This window comes from Halichoerus grypus, chromosome 11 (assembly GCF_964656455.1).
Source record: "Halichoerus grypus chromosome 11, mHalGry1.hap1.1, whole genome shotgun sequence".
NCBI classification, from domain to species: Eukaryota; Metazoa; Chordata; class Mammalia; order Carnivora; family Phocidae; genus Halichoerus; species Halichoerus grypus.
Genome location: NC_135722.1, coordinates 43864715 through 43891833, shown reverse-complemented (window position 1 = coordinate 43891833; position 27119 = coordinate 43864715). Strand labels below are relative to the sequence as shown.

Below are 27119 nucleotides of genomic sequence, written 5' to 3'. Positions count from 1 at the left end.
CCAAAGCGTGGCAAGGGGAAACTAGCTCCAAGAGGGGCTTTGTGAATGAGGAGCTCCGCGAATGAGGAGCTCCATAGGCGCAAAGTTTGAGAAATGCTTTATAGGAATAATGCTGGTCCTCCCAAACCTTGGAGATCCGCAAGACTTACTGGCATGGTAAAAGTCTCTGAGGGACCCTCCAGTAAAGAAGCTTAATTAACTTTGCTGAGGTGGGCTTTCCCATATCTATTTGAAATGAGTTTTTTGTTTGTTTGGGGTGGGGTTTTTGTTTTGTTTTGTTTTGCATGTCACATTCTATATAAGTGTCTGGTAGAATATTCTTTAATCCAGAAACAGTGGATTAAAGACTTTCAAAAGTAGAATAATAGAATTAAATATTAAATAGAATTAACTATGGATTAGATCATGGGGTTATAACTTTCTAAGCTTTAAAACCTCTGACAGAAAAAAATATGTAGGATTCACATGATGCAAATCTGACAATATACATTTTAAAAACTTAATATATAACAGTACAAATGGAAATATTGAGTAGGCAGGCAGACTCGGGGGAAATTAGATATGATCATAAAGAAGTTCATTGCTATGGCCTGAAACAGTTCATGCAAACGAGGTGTTCCCAGGCACCTGACAGTGTCAGTGATCAGCTCATGTTTGTTGATTACAGACCCAATGATAAGTGTGCAAAGGCTATGAATAGACACTTCTCACTGAAGCAAATTAAACAAGTAAATGCTAAAAAGAAAAAGTGAACATTTATAACAATTACATTCGAGGGAATGTAAATTCATTATCTCCTACCTACTGGATCAGTAAAGAAAAAGCGAAGTAGATTGTAAGAAAAAAAAAAAAGAGTGTTGGGTAAAAAGTAAATGGTGACAATCTTTTCTGGAAAGCAATATGGCAACAGTTATGAAGACCCATAAAAGGGCTCTGACCTCTTGGCGCAGTAATCCTACCCCAGGGAACTTATCCTAAAGAAATAATCCAGCCGGAGAAACCAATCTCTGTGCACCCTGAATATTAAGTAGAGTAAGTGGGTCATGCAGAGTGAGGGGGCTGTTCTCCTTTATTTCCATAACTCGTTCACTTTTACAGCTTTTTCTTTAATCCCTAAAATAAGGAAAAGAAGTGACTGCTGCTTGGACGGCTCTGGGGCTGGCTGTCACTGACCGAGTGTGTCCCCCCTCCCCCCACCCGCCGTGCTGGGCATGGGGCCAAGCCCCTCGTGTGCAGGCCCTCGTTAGCTCTTCACCTCCTCGAGGACACCTTGAGGGGAACCTTGACATTAAAGGAGGTGATCTAGAGCAGCATCTTCAGCTGTCAAGGAACAGAGCGTCACCAGGCCCCGGCCAGGAGTCGGATGCTGCTCTCAGGGGAGCCTTGGCCATGGGAAGGTCCTGGACCTGGCCACAGACCCAGCTTTGACTCCGGCACTGTGTATGGACTCAGTGGCCTTGGGCAAGTCCCTTCTAGAAATGGATGCCTCTGACTTAGCATTTTGTGGAGGTAGAATCGGGGAACATGCCCGATAGGGCTCTCAGGGCAGCAAGAACTCTCTTGCTGAGCTCTAGATGGCACCTTCCTGGTTTTGCACAGTAGGGAAGACTTCCGTGGGCATTCTAGATCATTCTAGATCAGTGTACCCCACAGGACATTTTGGGTTGGCCACTACATGAAGTTTCAACTCACACTGGGTGGCGCCATCTATTTTTCTCTCCTTTTCTGATCTCCCGGCCCTCTTGAAGGTAACTGGTCACCGCCCTTCAGACACCACAGCCTCTGCCGTGGGTCCCCCTTTCTTCCTGCCACCTGCCAGCAAGACTTTGGTTTGGTTTAGTGAATTCCTGAGTCTCAGCAAAGAAGGAGGGTGGCTCTAGCTCTTCTCTGGCTGCCTACTTGACATCTGTGCTCAGATTCTACCAAGTCTCCAACCTAAGTATCCACCTCCTGCTCCTAATCTTCCCCTGAAACAGGCTCTACCCTTGGCCTTCACAGTTTCAGGAAACAGCAATTCCATCCTTCCCATTGCTCAGTCCAAAGCCTTGGAGTCATTCTTGACAACTCTTTCTCCTGGCCCCACACCCACTCCATCGGTGAATCCCAACCAAGCACAGCTAGAACCTGTCCACATGTCACCACCCCCATGCTACTGCCCCAGCCTCAGCCACTGTCCTCTCTTCTGGAGTTACTGCAGGGGCCTCCTACGTGGCCCCCAGGTGCTACCTTGCTCCCTTCAACCCATTTGCAACGTAACAGCTAGAGTAATCCTTTCAGAACTTAGATCTGTCCTCTGCTCAGAACTTTCCAACGGCTTCCCAGCTCACTCAGAGTAGAAGCCAATGCATATAGCAGACTCAGACAGCTCTGGATGGTCTGGATATTCTGACCTGCTATCTCCCCGCTCTCTCTCATCTGCTGTGTCCCAGCCGCATTGGCCTCCTTGAACACCAGGCATGCTCTTAGAGCCTTTGCACTGGCTCTTCCCTCTGCCAAGAACGCCCTTCTTTAGTGTCCACGTAGCTGGCCCCACCCTTTATTCAGGTCTTTGTTCCCTGTCTCCCTCCCAGTGAGGTCTGCCTTTAATACTGCAATCCATCCCCCCAGCTGTCCTGACCCCCTTACCTGCCTACACAGGTTTTCAGAGCATTAACACCTCTGACCATATTATGTAATTCACTTACTGAGGATGTGTATTGTTTGTCTCCCCTCTTGCTAGAACACAAGCTTCTCGAAGACAGGGATCTTTGTTTCTTTTGAACATTCTTATCATCCCCACAGGTAGAACAGTGCTTGACACATAGCGGACTCTCAATAAGCATTCGTAGAATAAATAAAGGCCCTGACTTCTGGCCTGGATGCCAGACTGTGGAGCCTGTCTTGGGCTTAGGAAGGTCTTGCTGGCATCAGCTCATGGCTCAGAAAGGAGAACCTGGAGGAGAGGTATGACATTGTGTGTCCGGCTGCCTCCACAGAGCCCTTTGATTGATGGGGAGAGGGGAGTCTCGATTTTACTTGCATTTTGCCTTCCCAGGGGTGCGATCTTCACAGACCTGGGTGACCCGTGGGAGCAGGCCTGAGGCTGGCCACAGAGAGCAGTTCCAGTGTGACCCCCTTGGGTGTCAAGGCCCAGGCCACGGGCTCACGCACATCCTCTGTCCTGACACAGGAATCCAGGTGGCAGGTTTGAGACAAGAGGTGGGGTGGGGAAGGCTCTGTTGCCATGGCACATTGTTGGCCCAACTTGCCTTTGACCTCCTGAGTCTAGGCCTCCTGCAAGTATCTCTAACTGAGACCACGAGAGTACAGACAGCAGGGGGACCGAGGAAGCAGGGCTAACCCTACCACCACCACCACCCAGAAGAAGATGCCAACCTCTCAATATTGCAGGGCCTAGAAGTGTCCAGAAGCTCAGGTCTCTCTACTCTTACTGCCACCTGCATGAAGCCCAGCCAGGCCTGGCGCATCCCCTGGCCGTGAGGACTTCGTCAGGGCCCTGTGGTGGTGCCTGCCATCCCCATCTGCCCTGACGTGAGCTGGGAGCAGACGTCTGCTCAGCACTGGGTGACCAGCTGCCCTAGCCACGGGGTGTGTGCAGGAGTAAAGTACTGGGGGCCCCGAGCCTACTTCCCTTCCTGCTTCCCTGGGTTGCTGTTGGTGTTCCTACCCGGAAACGTAGAGTTCTCCACCCCCAACCTCGTTCAGAGAAACTTGAGTATAGGTCCTGGCTGTGCCCAAAGTTGGAGGCCCAGAGCTGGCCCGACACGGTACCCGTCTGTGGCAAGAAGAGAGGCAGGGTCCGAGGACTAAGGCCCTACACCTGCTGCTGTTTGCAAAAGAAAAGGAGAAAAAGTGGGCTGTTTGAGGGCCCGCTGAGCTGTCGGGAAGATACCATGTGCCCCCTCCCCTCCTGGCCCTGATAGAGGAGACCCTGCTCCTCTGGGTGTTCACACCAGGTTCGGGGCCTGTCTGTGAGCGGCCCTGCCCTGCTCTCTGGCCTTGCATCCAGCCGAGGGCTCCGTGGCGGGAGCAGGCCAGCTCTGCTGAGGCCGTGAGGGAGGGGCCTGCAGCCGGGGAGGGCTGAGCTCCCCTCCCTCCCCGCTGGCTTTTTGTTGACCTGAGCTGGTCTCTGCATAGAGGCTGCTCCCGAGGCCAGGCAGGGCCCTTTGAGTGGTGCTGCTCGCCCTGGTTCAGGGCAGCAGAGGGTGGGCCTGTGAGTACACACGTCTGCACACGAACAGGCTCACACACTCAGCCTGGGGGTGCCTGGCAAGAGTACAGGAGGGCAGGACAGCCCCGCCTGAGGCCCAGGGCTCCCCATCGATTTTCTCATTCCCTGAAGACCCTTGGAAACTGGCATTCCTGGCAGTTCACCCTGGGGTGTCACTCTCAGAAGCCCCAGGATGGCAGCTGCAGCCGTTAGGCACCTGTTCCTTTATCTTTTATTTTTTTTATTTTTATTTTTTTTAATGTTTTATTTATTTATTCATGAGAGTCAGAGAGAGAGAGAGAGAGAGAGGCAGAGGCAGAGGGAGAAGCAGGCTCCCCGCCCAGCAGGGAGCCCGATGCGGGACTGGATCCCAGGACCCTGGGATCATGACCTGAGCCAAAGGCAGGTGCCCAACCATCTGAGCCACCCAGGCGCCCCTCCTTCATCTTTTAAAGGGACACGCGCTGTGCAGGACCTTGGTAGTGACACTGACAACTGTGCCGTCCCCTGACACAGGCCCCTTCCCGAGACCCTCTCTCATCCTGCTGGGGGCTTGTCAGTGTCCCCTCACTCGTCACTGTCCACCTTGCAAGGGGGTGGGGGGGTCTGCTCTATGCTTAGTATCCTGGACATTTGCCTGTTTGCTGTCAAGATACCCTCCCAGCTGTCCCCCTGCTCTGCTCCGTAGTAAAGTATAATCCCTGCAAACTACATTTCCCAGGCTCCCTGGCACCTGCTTCCTGTTCGGTCTGACTGGTGGGAGGGTGGAGGACGGGATCGAGGGAGAAGCCAGGGTATTCCCCCGAGTCTCTGCATCCCGGGCAGTGGCTGGGTCTTCCCCGTGGAACCCACTCCTGCCTGGTGGCCCTGGCCTCTGGACTCACCGGCTCCTCCCGCTGTCCCTTCAGCCGGCGGCTTTCTGCTCTGGCTCATCTCTGGGCTGTCTCCGGATCCGCACTTGGCTTTTCGGTTCATCCAACCCCATCGTTGTGAGTTTCCTGTACTAACTTTCCTCTGTGGAACTTTCTGGCTTGAGTTCTATTTTCCTGATTGGATCCTGATAGACTTAGTTTCATTGCTCTTTTTAAACTTGTTTCCTCAGAGAGAACAGTGGGCAAGACAGCAGAGGGAGTTTTTCCAAGCCCGGAGCCAGAAGTAGCTCTGGCAGTTAGGAGCTGTGTGACCTTGGACAAATGAGCCTCAGTTTCCTAATCTGTAAAATGGACTTAATAACGATACGTAGGAGAACTTGTTGCTTTGTTGTCTCCCTGGGCTCTGGGGCAGAGTGGAAGGGTCTCCAGACTTGGAGAGAACACAGAAACAATTTCACCAACAGAACGAGGGCAAGGGTCCTCACGCTGATACTGTAGCAGGGGTCTGGGGGTGGCGTGTGAGGACAGACACTGCCTGGCTCTGCCTCTGGAGTATCCTCTTTCACCAGGGAGCACTGGGAGGAGACTGAAATGCTCAGTTCTGAGAACACCTGCTTCCCTCCAGGGGGCCAGGGAGCTGCTGGATCATTCTCTCTGCCCACCCTGTGCGCCTCCTCCCCTCGCATCCCCCAGCCCCGCTGTAGACCTGGCTTCTCCCTATGGGAATAGATAACTTTAGGCGAAATCTCGGATAAACTGCAGACAGGCCTGGGGGAGGCAGCGCAGGTGAACACAGCGGGCCCCTCCCGTGGGGCTGGCCACTGACGCGGCCGCTGTGTGTCCCGGGGCGGCCGATCCGGCTCACTCACTCACTGCGGGGCCCTGGCTCAGTTATTCTCAGGGTGCCACGTTCTTGCACTCATGCAGTGAAGATGACAACACTCTCCTTTCAGGCTCTCAGGATGTTAGAGATGATGAACATGGATAAAGGCCTCAATAATGCATTGCCGTTGCTTTCGTTGTTACCTCGAGACTACTTCCATTGCTCGTACTGGGGCTGCTGGTCTGTGCACGCAGACAGGGAATGAGAGAGGGGTCTGGAAGTAGAAGCTTGAGAGGAGTGATTTCCTCCGGGGCATAGCACTGGACCCCAGAGACCCAGCTGTAGCCTTTGGCCCAGGCCTTGGGGGGCAGAAGGGAGGGGAAGAGGATGTCCGTCTTTGGGGCTTTTTCACCTCAGCAAGGTGTTGATCAGAGAAAGCCCCACCTTCTTTTTTTCCAAGTCTCTACCTCCCCCCACCCCCAGCCGCTCCACTGATATCTGGGCTCCACGGTGAGAGACGCTGGCCCCGACCCCGCTGTCCCAAGGGCTCATCAGTCAGCCATGTCCCCACCCTCCAGCCTGAGCCCTTGCCCCGTTCTACCACTCGGCCCTGCTGGCCAGGTCAGAACTCTCTAGGAGGAGGGAGGATACAAGCAGACCCCCGGGGTGTCCCTCGCAGGTTTGGGCTGTCCTGGAGGTGGTGCCGCCGCGGCCCGGCACAGCTCCCCTCCACTGCCTGTCCCTCCAGGCTGCTCTCGCTAGCCTCGCTCCCCTCTTCTCCAGCCACGCATGCTCAGCCTTTAGTTCTCCTCCAGGTTATCATGGCCCTTTCCCTGGTCTCCCTCTCCCCTCCTGGTGGGTCCTCTGGTCCACCTTGCACTCGGCAACCAGAGCGATCTTTCTATGAGGCCACTCTGACGATGCCAGTCCTCAGCTTCCAGACTTTCAGTGCTACTCTTCACTTTGCCCTTCAGGGCCCTTTCTGGTCCCATGTCAATGGAATGGTGTCCCACTGGCCTCTTTCATATACTGTCCTGTCCTCCAGCCACGTGGACGTGGTGTCTGTTCCCATGCAGATGGCAGTGCTTTCCCTCATTGTTTTGGCTCGCAGAGGTCCATCCCGTGGAACACCATCTCTCCCTTCTCTGTTCAGATCCTACTCATCCTTAACCCATTAAAATGGTGCCTTCCACCTAAAGTGTTCATTGTTCAGATCTCCCTCCCCTTCTACTTTGTCTCGCCTTACTCATAGATGGTCTGCCTGATAAGGCTGCCTCATCTCCCCTCTGGGACGGGAAGAGACCCTTGAAGGCAGAGCATGGCTGATTCATCTCCAAATCCCCAGCACAGGCCTGGGTCAGAGGAGGCCAAGTAGCATTTACTGACGGTACAGGTCTCTGTGCAGCCCGCTCAAGCACACACACCTGTACTCAGGTATAAGCCAGGTAGAGTCGAGTCTCTGCTACAGTAACTCTGTGTGATAAGCCTCCTGAATTGCTGGGGCTCATGGCATCTATTTTACTGGCTTGGGAGTCTGTGGGGTTGGCTGAGGAGCTCTGCTTCAGGCTGCAGGTCTAAGGGTGGCCTGGGCTCCCATGGGATTGGCTAGGCAAGGCTTCAGATATGCTCCATGTGCCCACAGTCAGGGACCTAGGCTGCGGGGGCAGCAGCCCTCTGGGACAAGCTCTTCTCATGGCAAACTAGCAAGAGTGTGGGTGGACTGGCCAAACAGCAAGGCCATTTGAAGCCACTGCTCATGTCACATCCACTCATTTCCCCTGGGCAAAGCAAGTGTCAGAGCCAAGTCCCATGTCAGTTGGGCAAGGAAGCATACCTACCACCCCTAGTAGGAAGGACTGCAAGGTCACAGAAAAAAAGCACAGCTCTGTTATGGAGCGGGGGTGAAAAACAGGAACATAATCCTGCCCAAACTCCCAGAATAAAGGTCATGCACATGGGCGTCCATGGTTCTGTTCTGCTCGCAGCCATACAGGCGGGTCCCCGTCCTCTGATGTCTTAGCCTCTCTGTGCACCTGTCTTTTCATCAGCAAAATGGGGATAATAATACTTGTCTACAAGGTTCTATGAAGTTTAATAGACTTAATAAGCGTTAAACACTTAAAACAGTTCTCCATAAAAGTGCTCAGTAAAAGTAAGCTGCTGCTACTATTATTATATTATTACAGCTACTACTACATAGCCAAGCATCCAGTTACACCCCTGCTCCCCAGTGCCTCCCACGCACAGCCGCACCAGTGCAGAAGTGTGCAAATGCACACGCACAAACAAGCGTGCACGTATGTCCGGAGTGGCAAGCTGGCCACCCACTGGCCGCATCTGCCCGGAGATGTGTTTTGTTTGACCTAACAATATTTTTAAAAACATGAGGCATTTCACGTACAAATAAAGATTTCTTGAGTTATCTTCCTAGATGGTAAATATAGTTAGGGAGGTGGAGGTGTGAAGAGCCCAGCATTTAGGGGTTGGCTCGGAGACTGGCTGGCTGAGATGCAGCCAGAGAGGCAGTGAGAGAACCGGGTCCCCAGAGCAGGACCAGGGGAGGGCAGCAGCAGCTGCGGGAAGACCTCAGAGCTTGTGAATTGGACTTAGCAATAAGGAGGCTGCCGGGGGCTTTAGGGGGGTCGATGTGGGAGTCATGGAGACACAGGCAGGATTGTAGGGGATTGAGGAGTTGAGTGATGGAAGGCGCACAAGTAGAGAAGGTGAGTGCAGCAAACTCTTCCAAGATGATTGGCTGGGAAGGAGGGAGAAGAGGAAGAAGGGTTGGCTAGGGGCCAGGCATGGGAATTGGGTCAAAAATCGTTTTCTTAAAATGGGAGAGGCTTCAGCACATGCAAATACTGATGGAAAAGGTCCAGTAGACAAAGAAGTCTGTGGCACAGGGAAGAGGAGGTAATGATTCTTGGAGGGGGGTTGGTGAGGAGGGAGCCAAGTGCAAGTGAGGGGTCAGCCTTCAAAAGGAGAAAGGACGCCTGGCCCACTGTGACCAGAGAAGGGGTCACCCAGCTAGTTCGTGGCCAAAATGGAACTGGGCCTCAGGTGGCCTGTTTTGCTTACTCGTTCATTGATTCATTCAACAGGCATTCCTCGAACATCTACTCCTTACCAGGTACTATCCTAGTAAGAAAGGAAACAGACACAAATCACTGCTTATGTTCTAGTCATGGGAGAGAGATAATAAACAAAAGAGAAAGTTGTAGAATTTATTAGAAGGTAAGATGTGTTATGAATAAAAATAAAGAGGAACAGAGAGTGCTGAGGGCACAGGTTGCAGTTAAAATAGGATGACAGGGTAGGCCTCATGGAGAAGGTGCCATTTGACCAGAGACTTGAGGCGGTGAGTGAGCAAGCCCTGCAGGAAGCTGTCCAGGGATAGCATCTCCTAGGAAGAGGCAGGAGTGGTACACAGGGCTGAGATGGGGGGACAGCAAGGTGGCCACGTGGTCAGAGCACATAGTGGGGCAGTAGTGGGAGATGAGTAGTGGGAGATGGAGTCATGGGGGCTGCTGGAGGGTGTTGAGCAGAGGAGCATGATCTGACTTATATTTAACAGTAGTACTTGGGTGGCTGTGTTAAGAAGACTGAGGGGAGCATGGCAAGAGGGAAAGAAGGGAAGCCCACAGAGGATGTTTCCATAATCATGGTGACTGGGGCCAGAGCAGTAGCAGAGGAGGTGGTGACAGGTGACTGCATTCCTGACCTATTTTGAAGGGGGAGCAAGCAGGATTGGCTGATAACTTGAGTGAAGAATGAAAGAACAAGAGAAGTCAAGGATGCCATGAAAGCATTTGACTTGAGCCGCTGGAAGGCCAAGGTCGCCATTTAACGAGATGGGGAGGGCTATGGGGGAAGCAGGGTTGGGGAGCAGTGGGGCTGAAGAGGTCCACTTGGACATGAATTTGATAATGTGTCTGCTAGACATCCACGTGGAGATGCCAAGTAAACAGTAGGATATATTAGTCTAGATTCAGGGGAAATGTCTGAAATATAGATGTAGGAGTGAGTCATTGTTATCTAGGATTATTTGAAACCAGGAGACCAGATGAGATTATCACAGGCATGAGTAAGAGAAGAGATTCAAAGACAGCCCCGGGGCCTTCCAGTGTTACCAGATCAGGGGGAAAAGGTATACCCAGCAGAGAAACAAAGAGGGAAGGAGAGCTGCCAGTGAGGAGAAGGGAGCCAGGCTATGCTATCCTAGAAGCTGAGAGGAGAGCTGTTTCTAGAAGGAGAGAATGAACCGCTGGGTCAAATGCTGCTGATGTGTCAAGACAAGAATAGAGAAGTTGCCACCAGGTTTAGCAGTATGTTGGACATGGTGATTTTGACAATGGCAGTCCAGAGGCTGATGGGCCTGGGTGGTCCCTCTGAACATTTCAGGACCCTCCTATGGGACTACATGAGATATGTGTGTTCATGCCCTGTACACAGAAGTGCTCTAAATCCTGGGGCATCTGGTAGGCTAAGTGGTAGGAACAGAGGACGAGAAGGTCAGTCTTGGAGTGTCCAGGTAGACCCAAAGCCTGCTGCTCTGCCCACCCCCTACCCCAGCAGCCTCCCCAAGCTTCTGGATGGGAAGCAGGTACCCTGCAGGGCCCCTTTATCCCCATCATCTCTCTAGATACTCTTGTCCTCCCAGCAGATGAGCCAACCTCCCCCAAGAAGCCCAAGAGTGTCCTGGAGCCAGAGCCCAGTGATATGGAAGGTGAAGCCACCTCTCTCCTGCCCTCTGAGTGGACCTCAGTGAGGATCAGCCCTGGGGAGAATGTAGTTGGAGAAGACATGATGGCTGTGCGTGTCCTGGTCACCAGTGATGACAGCAGGTATGCTCAGGCTGCTGCAGGATGGGGACAGAAGAGGGATTGGACAAGAGTGACAGCATTCAGGGACTGGTCTCCTCTGCACTCACTGACCATGTGACCTCTCTGTATCTCCACGTGCTCATCTGTAGAATGGGGACAGTGGTAATACCTGTCTCACAGACAGTCGTAAGGATCTCACAGTTAATGTATATGAAGCATGTAGAACAATGTTCGGCGCATGATAAGCACTGCAAGTGTTAGCAGTTGCTGTTTTCTCAGGGAAGGGACAGGCTCTGGCCCCACTGTCTTCTCCCTGAAAGGCAGCTGTGGTGTAGGCTTCAGCGAGGGGTGCCGAGTGGGTGTCACTGTGACAGTAAGATGTAAGGTAGTGATGCATGGTGATGGGGAGGCTGGGCTGGGGGCGGGAGAAGGCATGAGAAGTGAAGCCCTGCTGCCCTAGATGAGTATTTCTCAGAACGCCATCCTTCCTGCCCAAACTGGAACCACCCAGAGTGGTCATTAGGAGTGCAGACTCCAGGCCTCCCCCAGACACTGAATCCATCCGGGAGGTCAACCAGCAAGAGGGACCAGTTGCTCAGTATGTACCAGACTCTGAGGATATAGCAGTGACCAACACAAGACAAAGGCCTTGCTCTCACAGGCCTCTCATTCAAACTGGGTGGGCAGTCAGCAAACAAGTAAATAGTTAACAGGAAAAATATCACCTATGTTCTAGGTAGTAAAATAAAATAGGAGTCTATGATAGAGGGTGACTAGTCAGCTACTTTTGATTGGTAGCCAGGAAAGGCCTTTGTATCAGTCATCTATTCTCACCATCGTGCTGAGTAACAAAGCACCATTATTCTACTCAAGATTCTGTGGGCCAGCAATTTCAGTCAGGCTCAGTCCTGCAGTTATTCTGGTCTCAGGGGGCTCCTGTGTGTGTTTGGGCTTCTAGAACATGGCTAACTGTCAGCTGGGGTGCCAGGAGGCTCTTGGGCCGTGGGTCCTTCATCCTCCAACAGGCAGCCTGTGCTTATTCACATGGTCCTATGAGAAAGCACAATCATTCCAAGTCTCTTGAGGTTTCAGCTATTCCTATCACGTCTGGATGGTCACAAGTCCAGCCTGGATTCAAGGGGTGGGGAAATTGACTCCACCATTATGGGAGGAGCTGCAAAGGTCCATTGAAAAAGGGTGTGGCTCCAGGAGGGGAATGATTGCAATCATTCTTTGCAAACAATCAACCACAGCTTCCAAGAGGAGGTGACATTTAAGCTGAGAATTGTTGACAAGAAGGGACAGTCATGCGAAGACTGAGGAAGTGGCATCCAAGCAGTGGAACACCAGTACGTAGGCCCTGGGGCGAGTGTGGGCCTGATGTCTTCTAACATGGCTGGCACACAGTGAGGGGAAGAAGAGTAAGATATTATACCAGAAAGTAAGGCAGGAGTAAGGCTGAGTAAGACAGGGAAAGGAGTTTAAACTTAATTCTAGGTCCAATTGAAAGCCATTACATAATTCTTAAGTCAGAGAGTGACATCTTATTTATGATTTCCAAAGATCAGCAGGGCTTGAGACAGAAAATGGGTGGAGCAGAGGTGGGTGGGAGTGGGGGCAGGGAGGCCCGGTGGGAGCCTGTGGTACAGGTAAGAGATGGGGGACGTGGACCAAGGTTGGGAGCAGGGGAGAAGATTTGCTAATGGACTGAACATGAAGGTGAGAGAGAGCCCAAGGGTGACTCTCAGACTTTGACCCAGGTGACTGCATGAAAGGTACAGTCATTTCTAGAGTAGCCTTGAGGAGGACAAGATTTCAGGGAAGAGGCAGGTCTGTGGAGAAAATCAAGAGTTCTGTTTTGGACCTGTGGGGTTTGACATGTCTACCAGATGTCTTTGTGCAGTTGTCAAGCAAGCAGTAGAACAGAGAAGTTTCTGGGAGGCAGGACTAGAGACAGTGGTTTGGGGGCCAGTAGCACATAGAGGCTATGAAAGCCAAGGGAGCTGATGAATCACCCGTGCAGTAAGAATATCTCTTCAGGAAAAAAAAAAAAAAAAGAGGCTATCTTCTCATAGATAGAGCTAAGCCTAGGTGAGGGCCCCAGGGCATTTGAACATTCAGTGGGCAAGCAGAGAAGATGCTGGCAAAACCCACAGGAAGGAGAGAAACCAAGAGAGGCTGAGTTGGGGAAGCTGAGAGAAGAAGTTTCAAGATGGAGGGTGTGGTTCACTGTTTCAGATAAGAATGGAGGAACTGGAGAAGCGACCTCAGGATTTTCCAACAAGAGGATCAGAAACATGGCTGGAATAGGTGTGGGAAGAATGTGAGGGATGAAAACAGATACTGCTGTGCAGATAGGTGGTTCACGAAGTCTGGAGCCTTCAGACTCTGGAAGGGGGGGCCTGGGAACGTACATTTTAGCAAAGCCCACAGGTGATTCTGACACACAGGTCAGCGTGAGCACCTCTGCCTTGGAGTGCCCTCTGCAGTCACTGAGATAAAAAGCAAGGCCCAGAGAAGGAAGGCCCTGCCCCAAGTCTCACAGCCTTCTAGGCCTCAGGTAGGCAGGACCATGTCCGTTGTAAGAGGCAGAAACCCAACGCTAGCTTAAGTAACATAGCAAATACTTCAGTTCCTCTGACTGGGAAGTCCAAGGCTAGTCCTCTCTTCAGGCAAGGTTGGAGCCAGAAACTCAAATAGCCACTCTCTGCTGCTGCCCCTTTGCACGTCGGATTTACAACCATCCACAAGGAGGCTCTATCCATGTGTGGAACTCTTGGCTACGGAGGGCCTCAGCCCGTGTTCGTCAGTCCATGTCCATGTCCCAAGATCTCAAGGTAGACCTCCAATGGGTACTACTCACATGGCATGCCCACCTCTGGGACCCATCGGTGAAGAGCACTGGGATGCCGTGGCCGGTAGGCTTGGGCACTGTGATGGATAGAGAGTCCACCAGAGCACACAGATGGATAAGGAGCAGCGACCCAGTGGAAAGATGCATGCTGGACTTATATACACAGAGAGTGAATAGTCACAGCCCTACAGATTTGCGCCTCCCCAAGCCCCTGGGGGACTGTATCTGTGCTGTCCCTGCTCCTGAGGACACATTTCTTCCATCTCTCTGCCACGCGAATTCCTGCCCATCATTCAAGGCCCAGATTACATATTCCCCCTCCAACCCTGTAGCCTTCTCTTTTCTCCCATCCATTCCCACAGGACACAAGCAATGCTGAAATGCCTAAAGTTTAGGACAGGTCCTAAATGATAAGCTCATTTTGCCCCAGAGAGCTGAGGAGTCATGCTCAAGGATGGCTGAAGGTAGGTAGACCAGCTGTCTGGCAAGCACGTCAGCATATGTTCACGGGGCTTCATTCTCCTGCTTGGATCCACACCGGTATTTTTTCATTAGGGCTCCATAAAGCACCATGGACTGGGTGGCTTAAACAACAGAGACATGCTTTCTCACAGTTCTAGAAGCTGGGAGTCCGAGATCAAGGTGTCAGCAGGGTTGGTTCCTTCTGAGAGCCACGAGGGGGAAGGATCTGTTCCAGGCCCCTCTCCTCAGTTCGTCGATGGCTGACTCCGTGTTCACGTGATGTTTTCTTCTCTGCCTGTCCAAATTTCCTCTTATTGTAAGGACACCAGCCATATTGGATTAGGGCCCACCCTAATGACCTCATTTTAACCCAATTACCCCCTTAAAGACCCAATCTCCAAATACAGTCACATTCTGAGGTCCTGGGGTTAGGACCTAATATGAATTTGGGGGGACACAGTTCAGCCCATAACGAAGCCTGAGGCTGGGCTTGAGACAGAGGTGACAGAACCACTCTCTGCCCCAGGGCGCCATGGGCAGTGACGGGCAGGGCACAGTGGGGGTGTGGGAGGTGAACTACAGGGCCGCCCGCTCACCCACCCTCTACTTCTTCCTTCCAGCTCTGATGCAGAGCCAGACTGCCCCAGCAGTGAGGCGTCCGGTGCACAGCCCTGTGAGGAGAGACCCCGGCGGCCGGAGCCCCTCACCAGGCACAGCTCCCTGAGAGAGGCCCCAACCAGGAAAGTCTCCCCACAGCACCCTGAGGAGTCGCAAGCGGTGCATGGTGAGCAGAGAGCTTGCCTGGGTGGGAGGCAGCCTTGCTTGATCCTGGGACATGGGGAGGGAGCAGAGGCTCCCCATGGCCAGTTTTTCCTCATGGAGGATCCGGTGACAGGTGCAGCCCTCAGGCTCAGAGGTAGTGGGGCTGCGGTATAAGTGGGGCTGAGGGGACTGGACCCAGGCCCAGCCTCCTTCTCCAGGAGAAGCTTTGGAGTCTCAAATGGGTAGGTGGCAGAGGGGTCTGACTGGCTGTTTTGTGTCCCGGGCTGGCAGAGATAAGGAGACCCCAGCACCCTCTGGCCTGGAACAGTCTCCTCTTTGAACATCTCCGTAGGGGCCCATCTGGCATGCCATAGCCCGCGAGGGAAGGATGTGGCTTAGCTGCCGCTGGACCACAGACAGCCAGGGCCAGCACAAGGCCATTGCCGGTGCTGGGGACACGTGGAACGCACTAAAATTTTACACAGTAATAAATACACTTCTACTAAGCACCTCTAATGCCTGAGGGTTTTCCCATATGTGGCCCCATTTCATCCTCAGGATGACCCCGGGGGGTAAGTAAGCTCACCATTTTACCCGTGAGCAAACAGACCGTGTTTTTCTTAGGTCTCACAGCTAGTAAAGGCCTGCGGCCCAGGGCCAGGGGCCTCCACACCCTAAAAAGTTGTCTTTAGCAGCCCAGCTTGTTTTCATAAAGGTGGCCTTGATGGCCTTGAATGGAATGTTTTCATTCAGTCAACAGCAGCTTGTGAGCTCGGGGTGGGAAGAAGCAGACTAACAGAACCTTGCCACCTTGGGCACCAGCAGCCTTGGTGGCCCTGGGAGAGCTGGAACTCAGCTTGTCCTGCACACCCCTCTGGTGGCCGAGAGCAGAATTTCCACCGGAACCTAGAAACAATCTCCCAAGGACACCGGGGCTGGGGGCCGGCCTCCTGGAGACTCTGGATTTACCCTCCCCTGTGAGCCTTTTTATAAAAGGACAATTGTCATCAGAACATATTTGCTCAGTACCATCGTGGTGCCGTCTGGAAGGGCTGAGCATAGGCAGTGAACAGAACACTGCGCTGTGCCCGGCTGGGGGCAGCCGCCTCTGTCCGCTTATGCGTGGCCGCTGTCTCCCTGGGCTCCAGCCTCCTCATTTACAGTTACAAATCCTGCCCGCCTTTCATCCTTTCCCTCCATTTCTCCTCGCTCCTCGATTGCCAGGGGATTTTAGGCAATTTACAAGAAAGACTAAAACAAAATTCTACGTCTCTCTCTATAAAAGATAAAGCCTCAAGATCAGGGTTAACAAAATGAGTTTAGGAGATAGAGACCCCAGAGAGGTAGAAGGTGGGCCTAAGCAGTTGCTCTAGTGGAATCATAAATTTGATCCTGAGTTTTCTGGCAGCCAGAGTTAAAAAGGAAACACAATTATTGTTCATGAGAAAAACAACATATTGGTTTGCAGCAAGTTCCAGATCTGGTACCACTTTTCCTAGTGCTTCCTGTCAAACAGACAGCAGTGAGAGACCCATGAGTTCACATCCTGGGTGAGGCTGTCTCATGCGGCTAGCAGGTGAGGCCGTCGCGACCACACACGACTCAGCAAGAGGAGTTCTTCCGGGGGATAGGGCTGGGTCAAGATGACAAGGCAGGGTGGCCAAAGCGTTTTGTTTCTGACAGTCCAGTGAAATTCCAGGCTAAAATACAGAGTAGACAGAGAAGTGGATAGACCATGTGACTTTCAAGCAATCTCTTGTTGATTTCGCTGTCATGCATCGCGTTTTTGATCATTGCTAGGCAGACCACATTGTAAGGTTAAAACCTCTGGTACAGGCTCAGCATTGTGTTTTGTGTTGCTGGTTATGTTGAATCTGTTACTTTACCGGATCATGTAGGTTGATATGTTGTGCATGTTAATGGAGCTTCACTCATCACAGTTTTCACTTGGATAAATGGCGCAGAGCTGAGCCAAGGGAATGCCAAACAAGGCCAATATACTGCTTTAAGAAGTTTTAAGAAGTTTGCACACCCATGCTCATCCGGTATTACTTACAATTGCCAAAGGGGGAAATGACCCCAAAATTCATCAACTGGTGAATGGATAAACAAATTATGCTATATCCATATAATGGAATATTATTCAGTGTTGAAAAGGAAGAAAACTCTGACACAGGGTACAACATGGATGCATCTTGAAGACATTATGCTAAGTCAAGTAAGCCAGACACAGAAGAACAGGTATTATACGATTCCACTTCTATGCGGTACCTAGAATAGTCCGATTCATAGAGAAAGTCGAATGGTGATGACAGGGGCAGGGGGTAGGAATTTGGGGAGTTGCTGATTCATGGGTACAGAGTTTCAGTTCGGGATGAAGAAGAAGTTTGGGAGGTGCACGGTGGTGATGGTTGTACAACAGTGTGAATATACTTAAGGCCACTGAACTGGACTCTAACATGGCTAAAATGGTAGCTTTCATGTTATGTAGTATTTCTCCACAATTTAGGGAAAGACTTCTGGGACTACCTCAGCTCATCGAGGAACCTATTGTGTCCTCAAAGTTCTTTAGCATAGAGCATGCCCAAGAGGATGGCCTGAAATAGAATTTAAGCCCTATGTTATCGAAGCTCAGTAGAAAAGGCTCAGTAATGGTCCCCCAAAACACCTAGTTCAGTGTTCTTTAAAATCTTGTTTAAAAGGCAGATACATAGGTTCCCACCTGCAGAGATTCAGATTTGGTGGGTCTAGCATGGAGCCAAGTATCTGCATTTTACAGAAGCGCCCCAATTGCTTCCATGCCGGGGGGAGGCCACATCCTACACTTGGGGGAATCACAGAAGAGCAGCCTCCAAGAGGGCCTGTCTGGATAAGTTTGTTGTAAAATGCACACCTAAACAATTAAATGAATCAGTCGAGTGCATTGGGTTTTAGGCGTAAACCCATTTAGAGCTGGGGGGCAGACTGCCCCATCTTATTCTGGTTTAGAAAAATTGGTATTTCTCCATTTTTTTTTCTGGCAGTAATTTGACAACAGGATGGTCCAGTGACCTATGGAGCACACTGCTAGTTTGTAACGATAAAATGATATCATTAGCACCATATGGCAAAATACTTACCCCTTATTCCTTTTGTAGTGGGTCATGCAGTAGGAGCTCCAAAAGTGCTCCCTAAAAATAAATATAAGTAAAATATAAGCTGAAAAAGGGACCCAGGCTGGCTTTATGCTGCTCAAAACAACTGGATCAAATCACTGCTACCCACCCTGGTGTGCCTATTGTGGTAAAAAATGTGCGCATGTGTGTCCCATAAACACTAGGGATGGAAAATTGCTTGTGAATTTTAACCAATTTTAATAAGTTCCATTCCACAAAGTGAAAAAGCTGAGGTGAAGCAATAAGAGCTTGAAGCCGTCTCCTACATCTCTCGGGAAATTTCTCCACCAGCTGAAGGAGGGAATAGCGGCGGTCAGCAGGAGGTAGCTATCCTGGAGGCCTGCCTGTCCCTGTTGCATACCAGCCCAGCTGGGCAGACCCCGCCCTGTGCCTGTGGGAGGAACAGGCCCAAGCTGGAGGCTGGGGGATGAGGCTGCGCCCTGAGCCAGTCCACACAGGCTCCCCCTCAAGCCCATGCACTTGATATGACAGCAGGCCTGTGGGACAGGGAACCCACAGATCGAACAGGCCCACATCATCTCCAGGGACAGTAAGGGAAGGAGGGGAGTCAGGGATCTAAGGAGCTGTCGGATCTTGTCCCAAGGAAGAGAAGCCCCCAGAAGTGGTTGCCACCTGCACCCCACAGCCTGGCTAATGAGAATGGACGCCCAGTTCTGAGCACTGGCAGGGCGTGGGATCCAGACCTTCCTACCGAGACTGAGGGCTGGACCTTGGCTTCAAACCTTCCCTACCCCATTCTCCCACACCCACATCACTCCTGGGGAGTTCTTTCCCTCCACGCCCCCTAGTCCCACCTGTGTGCGCATTCAGGCCTGCATGCAGTGCCCCATTCTTTCCCTCGGGTATGAAGGAACCACCACAGGGACCTGGAGCCTGAGGCCAAATCTGAGAGCCCAGTGTGGGAATGGGGTACGTGTGCATCTCTCACACCCTAAATGGCCAAGGCCACCTTCTTCTGCATGTGATGCTCATCTTGCTCAGCTAATTCTCAAGACCCAGCTGGGTGGAGGGTCTTCAGTACACAGTCCATGGAATCCTGGTTCCCAAAGGGTTTGGGAGGCTTTGCGGGGGAGGGGGAGAGGAGGTAGAACTTTCAGCAGCTTCCAGGTTTCAATAACAGCTCCGGTTTATCTACTACGTATACGGGACATTGATGTGAGACCAGCTTTGAAGAACTGCTCTGCTAAAAACGGGCAAACAAGTGTGCGTAAAAGCATGCGTATGTATGGGTATGCGTACATACATGTGTGCACGTACACACGTATACATGTATGTTAATTGTGGGCAAGTTGGAATGATGGCTCATAATTTGAGGCATTTTCTGAATGATGGCCGTACCTGTCCCATAGCAGGGCCTCAATACACATTCAGTGAATGAGCAAATGAAATGTTGGAGGTGTGTGTCTTAGGGATGGGAAGATGTGGTCTGGACAAGGAAGGGGCTCAGTTAATTATGACTATTAGTCCATAAAATGTGCCATAGGAGAAAACCCCATGGTTATTCTGTAAGTTTAACAGACTCTTCCTCCCTCCCCATCTCCCCTGCCCCTTTCTTTTTTCCACCACAGCTCTGCAACGGGCCAGTAGCTTCCAGTCTCCACCTCCCAGCAAATACCAGAGCTGGAGAAGAAAATTCCAGTCGAGTGAGTCATGAGCTCTCTGGGAGTGGGAGGGGACAGGCATGGGCAGTGTCTTCTGGTCAATTCTCAAGGGCACCTGTTCTCATTGCATGCATGTCCTCTCTGACCTGGCCTCCTGGATGTTAGGGGCAAGGAAAGAAACAGAAGGTTGACTCTTCCCACGGCTGACTCGAGGAAGCATTTACCAAGGATTTGGGGCCTTTCCTTCTCCTTCGGTCTGGAATCCTGGAGCCTTAGAGCTCTACAGCTGCACCTGGAAGGGGTGTTAGTAATCATCGGCTCCAAGCTTTGTGAAACACAGATGAGGAAACTGAGACCCAGAGCCTCTATGTATTTTCATTTTGTGCACTGGAGTTGGACTGGGGGCATCAGGGCAAAGCAGTGAAGGAAGCCACACCCACACCCACTCACACACCCATCCATACAAACGCACCCGCTTCTTTTTCTGAGCAGGCTTTGACCCCAGCATCCCTGAGAAGAACAGGGCTGGGTGAGGACCAGTGGCTGCAGCGGACGCCAAGGCCTCCGGACCCCACTAGGGGGCACAGTAACCCCGCTCACAGTGGCACAGCACCCCAGGGCTGGCCATGTTCTCTGTGCTGCCTCCCTTACAGGGCAGGCATCCCGCCCCCGCCCCCCCCCCCCCCGGGCCCTCTAATCCATCTCCAAGTCTACCTTCCATCTCCCCCTGCCCCCACACTCTCTCTCTCTGGGCTTTGCGCTGGGAGAGGTGGACCCAGGAAAGCCTTGGGTTAGACAAAAGTTTCTAAAAAGAGCCATTGTTGAAGTTGGAACAGAACACTAGTTAGTTGCTCCTTCCTTCTGAGTCAACACGGACTCCTGGCCCATGAGTCATTCTCCCAGCAACCCTCAGGCTCCAGGCCCCCCCTTCCTTGGATGAGGCTGGGATAATGGGTGCCTCTGGAGCTGGACCACAGCTGCACCCCGGCAAACCACTCCACCTGGGACACCCTGAAATGAACCTGGAATCATCTTGCAGTCCCAGGCACTGAGGGTGACGAGAAAAGAGAATTCATGTTTACTGAAGGCCTGGGTCACTTCATTTCTCCCCCCGCCCCCCGAGCCCCTCCCCAGATCACAGGAATTCTGCTTCTGTGGGGTGGGGGGGTGTCCTTTTGAGTCCAGATTCCACCCAGCACTTCCAGCTGACTTCACTGAGCTCCAGGAGTACAAGGGGCTCGGCCTTTGCCCTCGAGAAGTTCCCAGTCTGGGGTGCAAGCTGCAAGACTGGTGGGGGCCCCTCCTAGCAGGTTAGGGGACGCTGGAGGAGGCGCAGGAGAGAGAGGACTGCTAACCAGCAGCATGGTTTCTGGGATGGGCCTGAGGACCTTGGCGGGTCTTTAGTTATCCCAGATGTTGGTTCTCAAGTGTATATAAAAGCTGGTTTGAGGGCAGGCCTTGAGTTGGGGTCATTTGTATGGGTCTGGCCCAGAGGAGGTGTCCAGTTGTTGCTTGCTGAATGAATGAGTAAATGAGTGAACAAACGAACATAGAACCAAGGAACAAGCAGGCTGGACCGAGTGAAGAAACGAATGGAGCCCATGAGTTCAGCCTGCGCAGGCGGCTGCCCCTAGAGGGCGCGCTGAGACTGGGAGATTCGAGCATTGCCTGAACTCCAAATTTTGGGAAGCTGCACCCCGGAATCCCAGTCTTTGTAAAAATCCTCACACCCGTCATTTTGGTCATCTTCACTTTGCCCAAGAGGAAACCCCAGGGGGCAGCACTGGTCCCACTGTGGTAAGGAGCAGGACCCGGGGCACCGTCTCCTGGGTCCATTTACTGCCCAGTCAAGGCGGTTCTGGCCCCAGCGCCAGGTGGGAGGACAGAGGGAGCTGTGTGAGTGCCCTTCTCACCCTCCCCTGTGACCATAGTCACCACAGTGACCTCTAGAACCAAGGGGAAAGGTCACTGCCAGAGGGCCCAGAGAAGAGGCAGCTGAGCCAAAGGAGGCTTGGGCGCTGTACCCCAGGCCCGCTCTGCTCGTCAAGCCCTTTGCATGATGGGAGCAGCAGGGCTGGCAGCACCCGGGACTGAGGCCCCTGCAGAGGGCAGGGCAGCCTGGCTGAACTGTGCCAAGAGTCCAAGGAAAACAAGAAGGAACTTGCAGAGAAGGATGTGAGTTGCTGAATGAGGAATCCCTGGGCCTACGAGTTAGAGAAATCCTGGCCAGGGTCGGGGTATGCAGCCCCCTCTGGAGCAGGTCACCAGTTCAGCGCTGTCTTTATTGGACACAACTTGCGTGCGTGGGAGGAAGACAGGGATTAGAGTTCATATTTAGCTAGCGTGCAGCATTGACTTCGCATTCTACCCCGGGCACCGCTTTTTATCCCATTTTATTCCTTCAGCCTCCCTGTGAAGCAATGCTAGCCATCCCGTTTTTCACAGGAGGAAAGTGTGAGGCAGCTGGAGTGGGTGTGAAGGAGGTGGGGTTCCAGGTTCCCCTTTGCCATTCTCTGAGGGAACCCAAAGACATTGACCACCTCAGGCAGGTGAGATCTCCTGTCGCCTCTCAGCTTAGCTCTGGCCTTCTCCCAGGTGGCAGCTTGACTGGCAGGTGTCCCTTCAAGCTCTGCCCAGGTTCTCCTGAAGTCAGTGCATGAGGAACATGTGTGCAGAGAGGCCTCACTGGTGGGAGTGGTGGTGGGGGGGCAGGGATTACAGAAAGGAGGAGGGAGAAGCCCCTGGGTCATGACCTTGTGAACCCCAAGGCTTTCCTGTCAGGTTTGGTTCCCAAGGTGTCCCTGGATCTGTGTCAGAAGGGGGGAACAAAGAAGCAGTCTGTTGAGCTGAGGGGCCTCTGAGACAAGCTGAGGAGTTTGATTCAGGAGGTAGCAGAGGGAAGAGAATGAGGGGGCAAGGAAGAGGAGGAGGAGGAATTTGGCAGGAATTTGGCAAGCCGAAGACAGGAAGCAAGGCAACAACTGACTCACAGCGTTTGCCTTTTTAGGCTCGAACCATCTAATTGTGGGCTGCACTGAGGGTTTGGGTGACAGGCTGGCCAGCTGCCTCCCCCGCATCGGCTCCTGGCAGCCCCGGGCCTTCTCCCAGCAGCTCCTTCCTGCCACCCTCAGATCTCTTTCCCTGAGTTATCTTTTCCCTCAGAAGCTTTCTGGAGGGCTTCGCTTTGGAAGCCTGCGGAACATGTGTGTGTGGTGGCCGTCTTTCCAGAGCCCAGGACTGCGATACGCACTCTGACACACTTGCCTGTGTGTACAAGGGAAGCAGGACAGAATCCTGAAGAACCCAACTTCTGAGGGTGCGGTTGGCCTGGCCTGTATGGGTTCCAGAGGAGGAGCGTCTCACCCGAAGCTTTGGGGAAACTGAGGCAGGGGATTGTCTTGAGTTAGGAAGTGAGCTAACATCTGAAGGCTGGACAACTTGGAGGGAAATCGGAATGGGTCAGCAGAACGGCCGCAGGCAGGGAGTGGGACAGGAGTGGGTAGACGCACATTGGTCCTGGGAAGTCTCTGGGGGGTAGCCTTATTTGCTGGGAGGGTTCACAGGAGAGCTGGCTGGGCTGAAGGGTCAGACGCTGAGCGGACAATTCCGAAACGGAGTGTGGCATTTTCTGAATCCCTCTGAGGACATATTATTGGGATGCTCTGTTACAGAAGCAAAGCTCTTGAGATTTTAGGTTTAAGGTTACTAGAGGGCGCGTGTGTGCACTCATGAGAGAGAGAGAGAGATTGAGCTCACAGGCTACAACTGTCACATTTCTGCAGTTACCAGACGAATGGACTCCAGCTCCCACAGAGCAGAATGAGGCGCGTCCTCAGGGTCCCAACCACACACTCCTTTCTCCCGTCGCTCTGAGCGCACACACTGCACCTCGTTTGTTCCCTGACCAACGGGAGCTTGGCACGAACCCCACTCCATATGCTTCAAATGATTTGATGCTCATTATAACCTCCCTCCCTAGTGTTCTCTTAAAATCTCAAACTAACCATCTCATCTGAGAGCCCCTTGGCGCCCGTGTGAGAAGGAAGCCCCCACTTCATTAGTGGTGATGGTCTACCCTGCCCACGCCCACGGCTAATGGTCCAGCATCTTGTGGGAAGAGGACTCAGGTGGTTTATTGACTAAGTGACTTAACGCAGCCCAGACCCCAACCACAATGGCTTCAGGGGAAACTTTAGAGGTAGGTGCCCATTTCCAAGAGATGCCCTGGAGACTCCCTGTTCCATCTCTCAGGAACATCCTGAGTGCGAAGTGCGATGGTTCCTAGACTTTTCGTCCTTGGACCTCCGTTCCCCCACAGGAGGCTGTCACTCCTCACCTGTTCCTCCTAAGGTCAAGCTCAGCGTTGGGGCCTCTCAATCAGTCTCCAACACCTTCCTCCCTCTGACTCTATTTATTGAGTTGGAGCTTCTCTTAAAACCTCCTCTTTTCATGATAAAATAAGGTAATAACAGCTCTGTAATGGAGAGTATGTTCTTTCCTTGGTAGGTTTGACACCAGTGAACAACAAAACAACTATGTCACCTTCAAAGGAAGCTGCTCCTCTTTCTTCTTCCTCATTGTCTTCTCCCTCATCTTCGTTGCCATCTTTTTCTTCAACCAGTGTCCCGGGGAATGCTCTGGATGGCTTCTCCCTACCTCAGGTAAATGCCCTTTGGGGCCCTGTGCAGGTGTTCAGAAGGTGAGCTGCTCATGCTCCACCCACTTCCACACTTAATTCCGGATTCTTAGCACTCTTAGGTCACCCAAGTGCAAAGCCAGGGCCATGAGATGCTCTGTCAAGAGTCCACCCAGGCCTGCTTCACTTGTCCTTTTCATGAAGGCTCACCCATCCTGTTCCTTCTCAGCCAGCCCCGGGGCACAGCCACTCACTAAGCTGACTTTGTGGGGCACAGACTCTGGGCAGGACTGTGGCATGCAGAGATGCTAGGATATATGCTCTGCCCTTGAGGGCCTGGCAGATGACCTTGAGGAGTTCACAGTTGAAGGAAGGCAGACACAGACTGAGGCTGCCTTTGGTAGCAGCTGAGACTCTTGGAAGCACATCCCCCCTTGAAAAGAAAATGGCATCACTGAGATACTCAGGTTTGATCTTTATCCTTCAGTATGAGTTTATCAAGCCTCTGTTACCTGCTGGACCCTGGTCTAGGCTCTGAAAAATAGGGTGCACAAGACGAAGGGTACATGCTCTTGTAAGTTCCTGTCCTATGACCTGCCCCTCAGGCACCAGAGCTCTTGGCAGGGCACAGCCACTCCTAGAATTTCCCTATGCTCTTCCTTTGCCAAGGGCCAAGTTCTTGCATGCTTCAAATGACTACTTTCTCAATGGTGCAAAGCATGAGTCAGGTTTAGAAGGGTCATTGAAAAGTCCTAAAGGCCATCCTTCTGCCACCACAGCTCCAGCCCAGAGGGAGAACTGTCTGTCCTTAACTTAATAATCTCCAAGGAAGAAGCCTTGGCCTCTTGGTTGTTGGAGGAACATACCTATGGGTGCAATGTACCCCTTAGTAAGGACCATGGCCAAGCCAGCCATGGGGTATCTGTCCTCCCGTACACATCTGACCACTCACAGGGGCCAGGCCAGCTCTGCCTGGCTGGCCAGGGAGCTTGTCCGTGCCTTTGCCTTCCATTCTGGCTTCCTACCCACCTAATCCAGCACCCAGCAAAGCCTTTGATCAGTCCAGCTACAGGGACTGCAGGCAGATCCCAGCAGGTCCTGAAGCAGCCACTTAGAATGAAGAGCAGCCCTTTGAAATCATCCTCGGCAGATTTCTTTCAGACTTTGGGTGTCTGAGATCTGAAGAGAGGAAGGGAGGGGGCCATGGGCTGAGATATGCCTCCCCATATAGATAAATGCTGGGAATTCCTAAATAACCATTCATTTTGCCCATCCCCTCTAGGTGACAGCTAACAACCTGCCCTCACAGGTCTTAAGAGGTCACTCCAGCCCTTCTACTCCAATCTTTCTGAGGCGCGCCAGAGCCCAAGGGTTACCCAAGGACATGCCCCTGTATCTGCCTCATGGCCAAGTGCTGGAGCGGGCAGAGTACTGCATGGTGAGGCCCGGTGGAGATGGCCTCGCCAGCCCCCAGCCGCCCAGCCTTGCAGAGATGGCTTCTGATGGGTGTCAGGGAGCAGAGGCCCCTCTTGGGGACACCAGAAGCATCCGCAGAGGCCCTCACCCCACTGGAGGGAAAGACAGGTGCTTGCCAGACCAAGAGCTATCTCCCAGGGCTGGAGAGGACCCAAGAGAAAAGAACACTGGACCCAGAAGGGGAGAGGAGGATGGGTCAGAGCTGGAAGAGGGGAAGAAGCTGGACTTGAAGAAGTTAGTCCTCACTCCGGAGCAGAAGACAAAGCTGCTGGACTGGAACCATTCCATCCCTGAGAGTATGAGCCTGGAAGCTGGGGCACAGTCTGCCCAGAGAAGTACTGACAATGGTAGGGGAGGCTGTGTCCTGAAACCCGTTAGTCCCTTGCTGCTCTCCCGGACAGCGAGAGAGACCCCGCCCACCCAAGGAAGGGCTCAGGAGAAGACGGGGACCCCAGCTGAACGGGCTCCACCCAAGTCCCCACTTCGGCTCATAGCAAATGCCATCCGAAGGTCCCTGGAGCCCCTCCTCCCCAACTCGGAAGGTGGGAGGAAGGCCTCTGCCAAGCCAGAATCAAAGACCTCGCCCACCAGCCAGCCGCATGCTTGCACTCGCTCGTTCAGCCTTCGCAAAACCAGCTCCAATAAAGATGGCAACCAGCAGTCCCCGGGGAAAGACATGGCGAGCAGGGCCTCAGCCTTCTTCTCCTGGGGCTCCCCACCTGCCAGGGCTGCCCAGCCCTCGTACCCTAGCCCTCCTGACCTTGCCCTCCGCACCCATAGTTTGCCCAACCGACCGTCCAAGGTGTTTCCTGCACTCATGACCCTGCCCTGCCACAAGATGGAAGATGTTCCCACACTCCTTGAGAAAGTGAGTTTGCAAGAGACATCCCCAGATGCTTCTCAGGTTCCAAAGGGAAAAATCTCGCTCTTTCCCTCCTTCAGACTCAAAGACAAATCTTTTGAGAGTTCCCTCCAAGAATCCAAACAAAGAAAGGACCTCCAGGACCTCTTTAGCACCCCCAGGGGGGCGGGGGAGCCGGCGGACAGCACCCAGCCCCTGGAGAAGTTGGCACGGCCTTTCAGCAGCACCTGCCTGGGGCAGAGGGTCCGTCCTCCTTCTCCAGACAAAGATGCAAGTAAGTGGCGCTTTCCTAACCGAAGTCTGCAGTTCTTGCTGGGCAGTTAGTCTTTCTTACTGGACTAACAACAGGCATCTTTCACTTTCTCCTTCTTCCCAAATTAAATTCTGACAAAAGTAGGAAAACCTGAATTTGAAAAATTAAGAAAAAATTAAGTTTGAAATGATGTTACAGAGAGTTTTGAAAAAGACAAAGAATCAACCATAATCTCACCACTTGCCCACTCATTATCCGTATATGGCAACTTTTACTAAGTTTTACCCCCCAAATTGTATTTTTAAAAAT

At 52.4% G+C, this 27119-nt stretch overlaps 1 protein-coding gene across 1 annotated transcript in view; it reads left to right on the top strand.

Moving 5' to 3' along the window:
• The window catches only part of MICAL2 (microtubule associated monooxygenase, calponin and LIM domain containing 2), a 210427-nt gene that overhangs the window by 138481 nt on the left and 44827 nt on the right, over positions 1 to 27119 (top strand). The window contains exons 26-30 of the mRNA XM_078058397.1: positions 10569 to 10749; positions 14665 to 14828; positions 19551 to 19625; positions 24090 to 24244; positions 25502 to 26831. Coding sequence (XP_077914523.1) covers positions 10569 to 10749; positions 14665 to 14828; positions 19551 to 19625; positions 24090 to 24244; positions 25502 to 26831 — 1905 coding nt within the window. The remainder of the gene's footprint in view (positions 1 to 10568; positions 10750 to 14664; positions 14829 to 19550; positions 19626 to 24089; positions 24245 to 25501; positions 26832 to 27119) is intronic.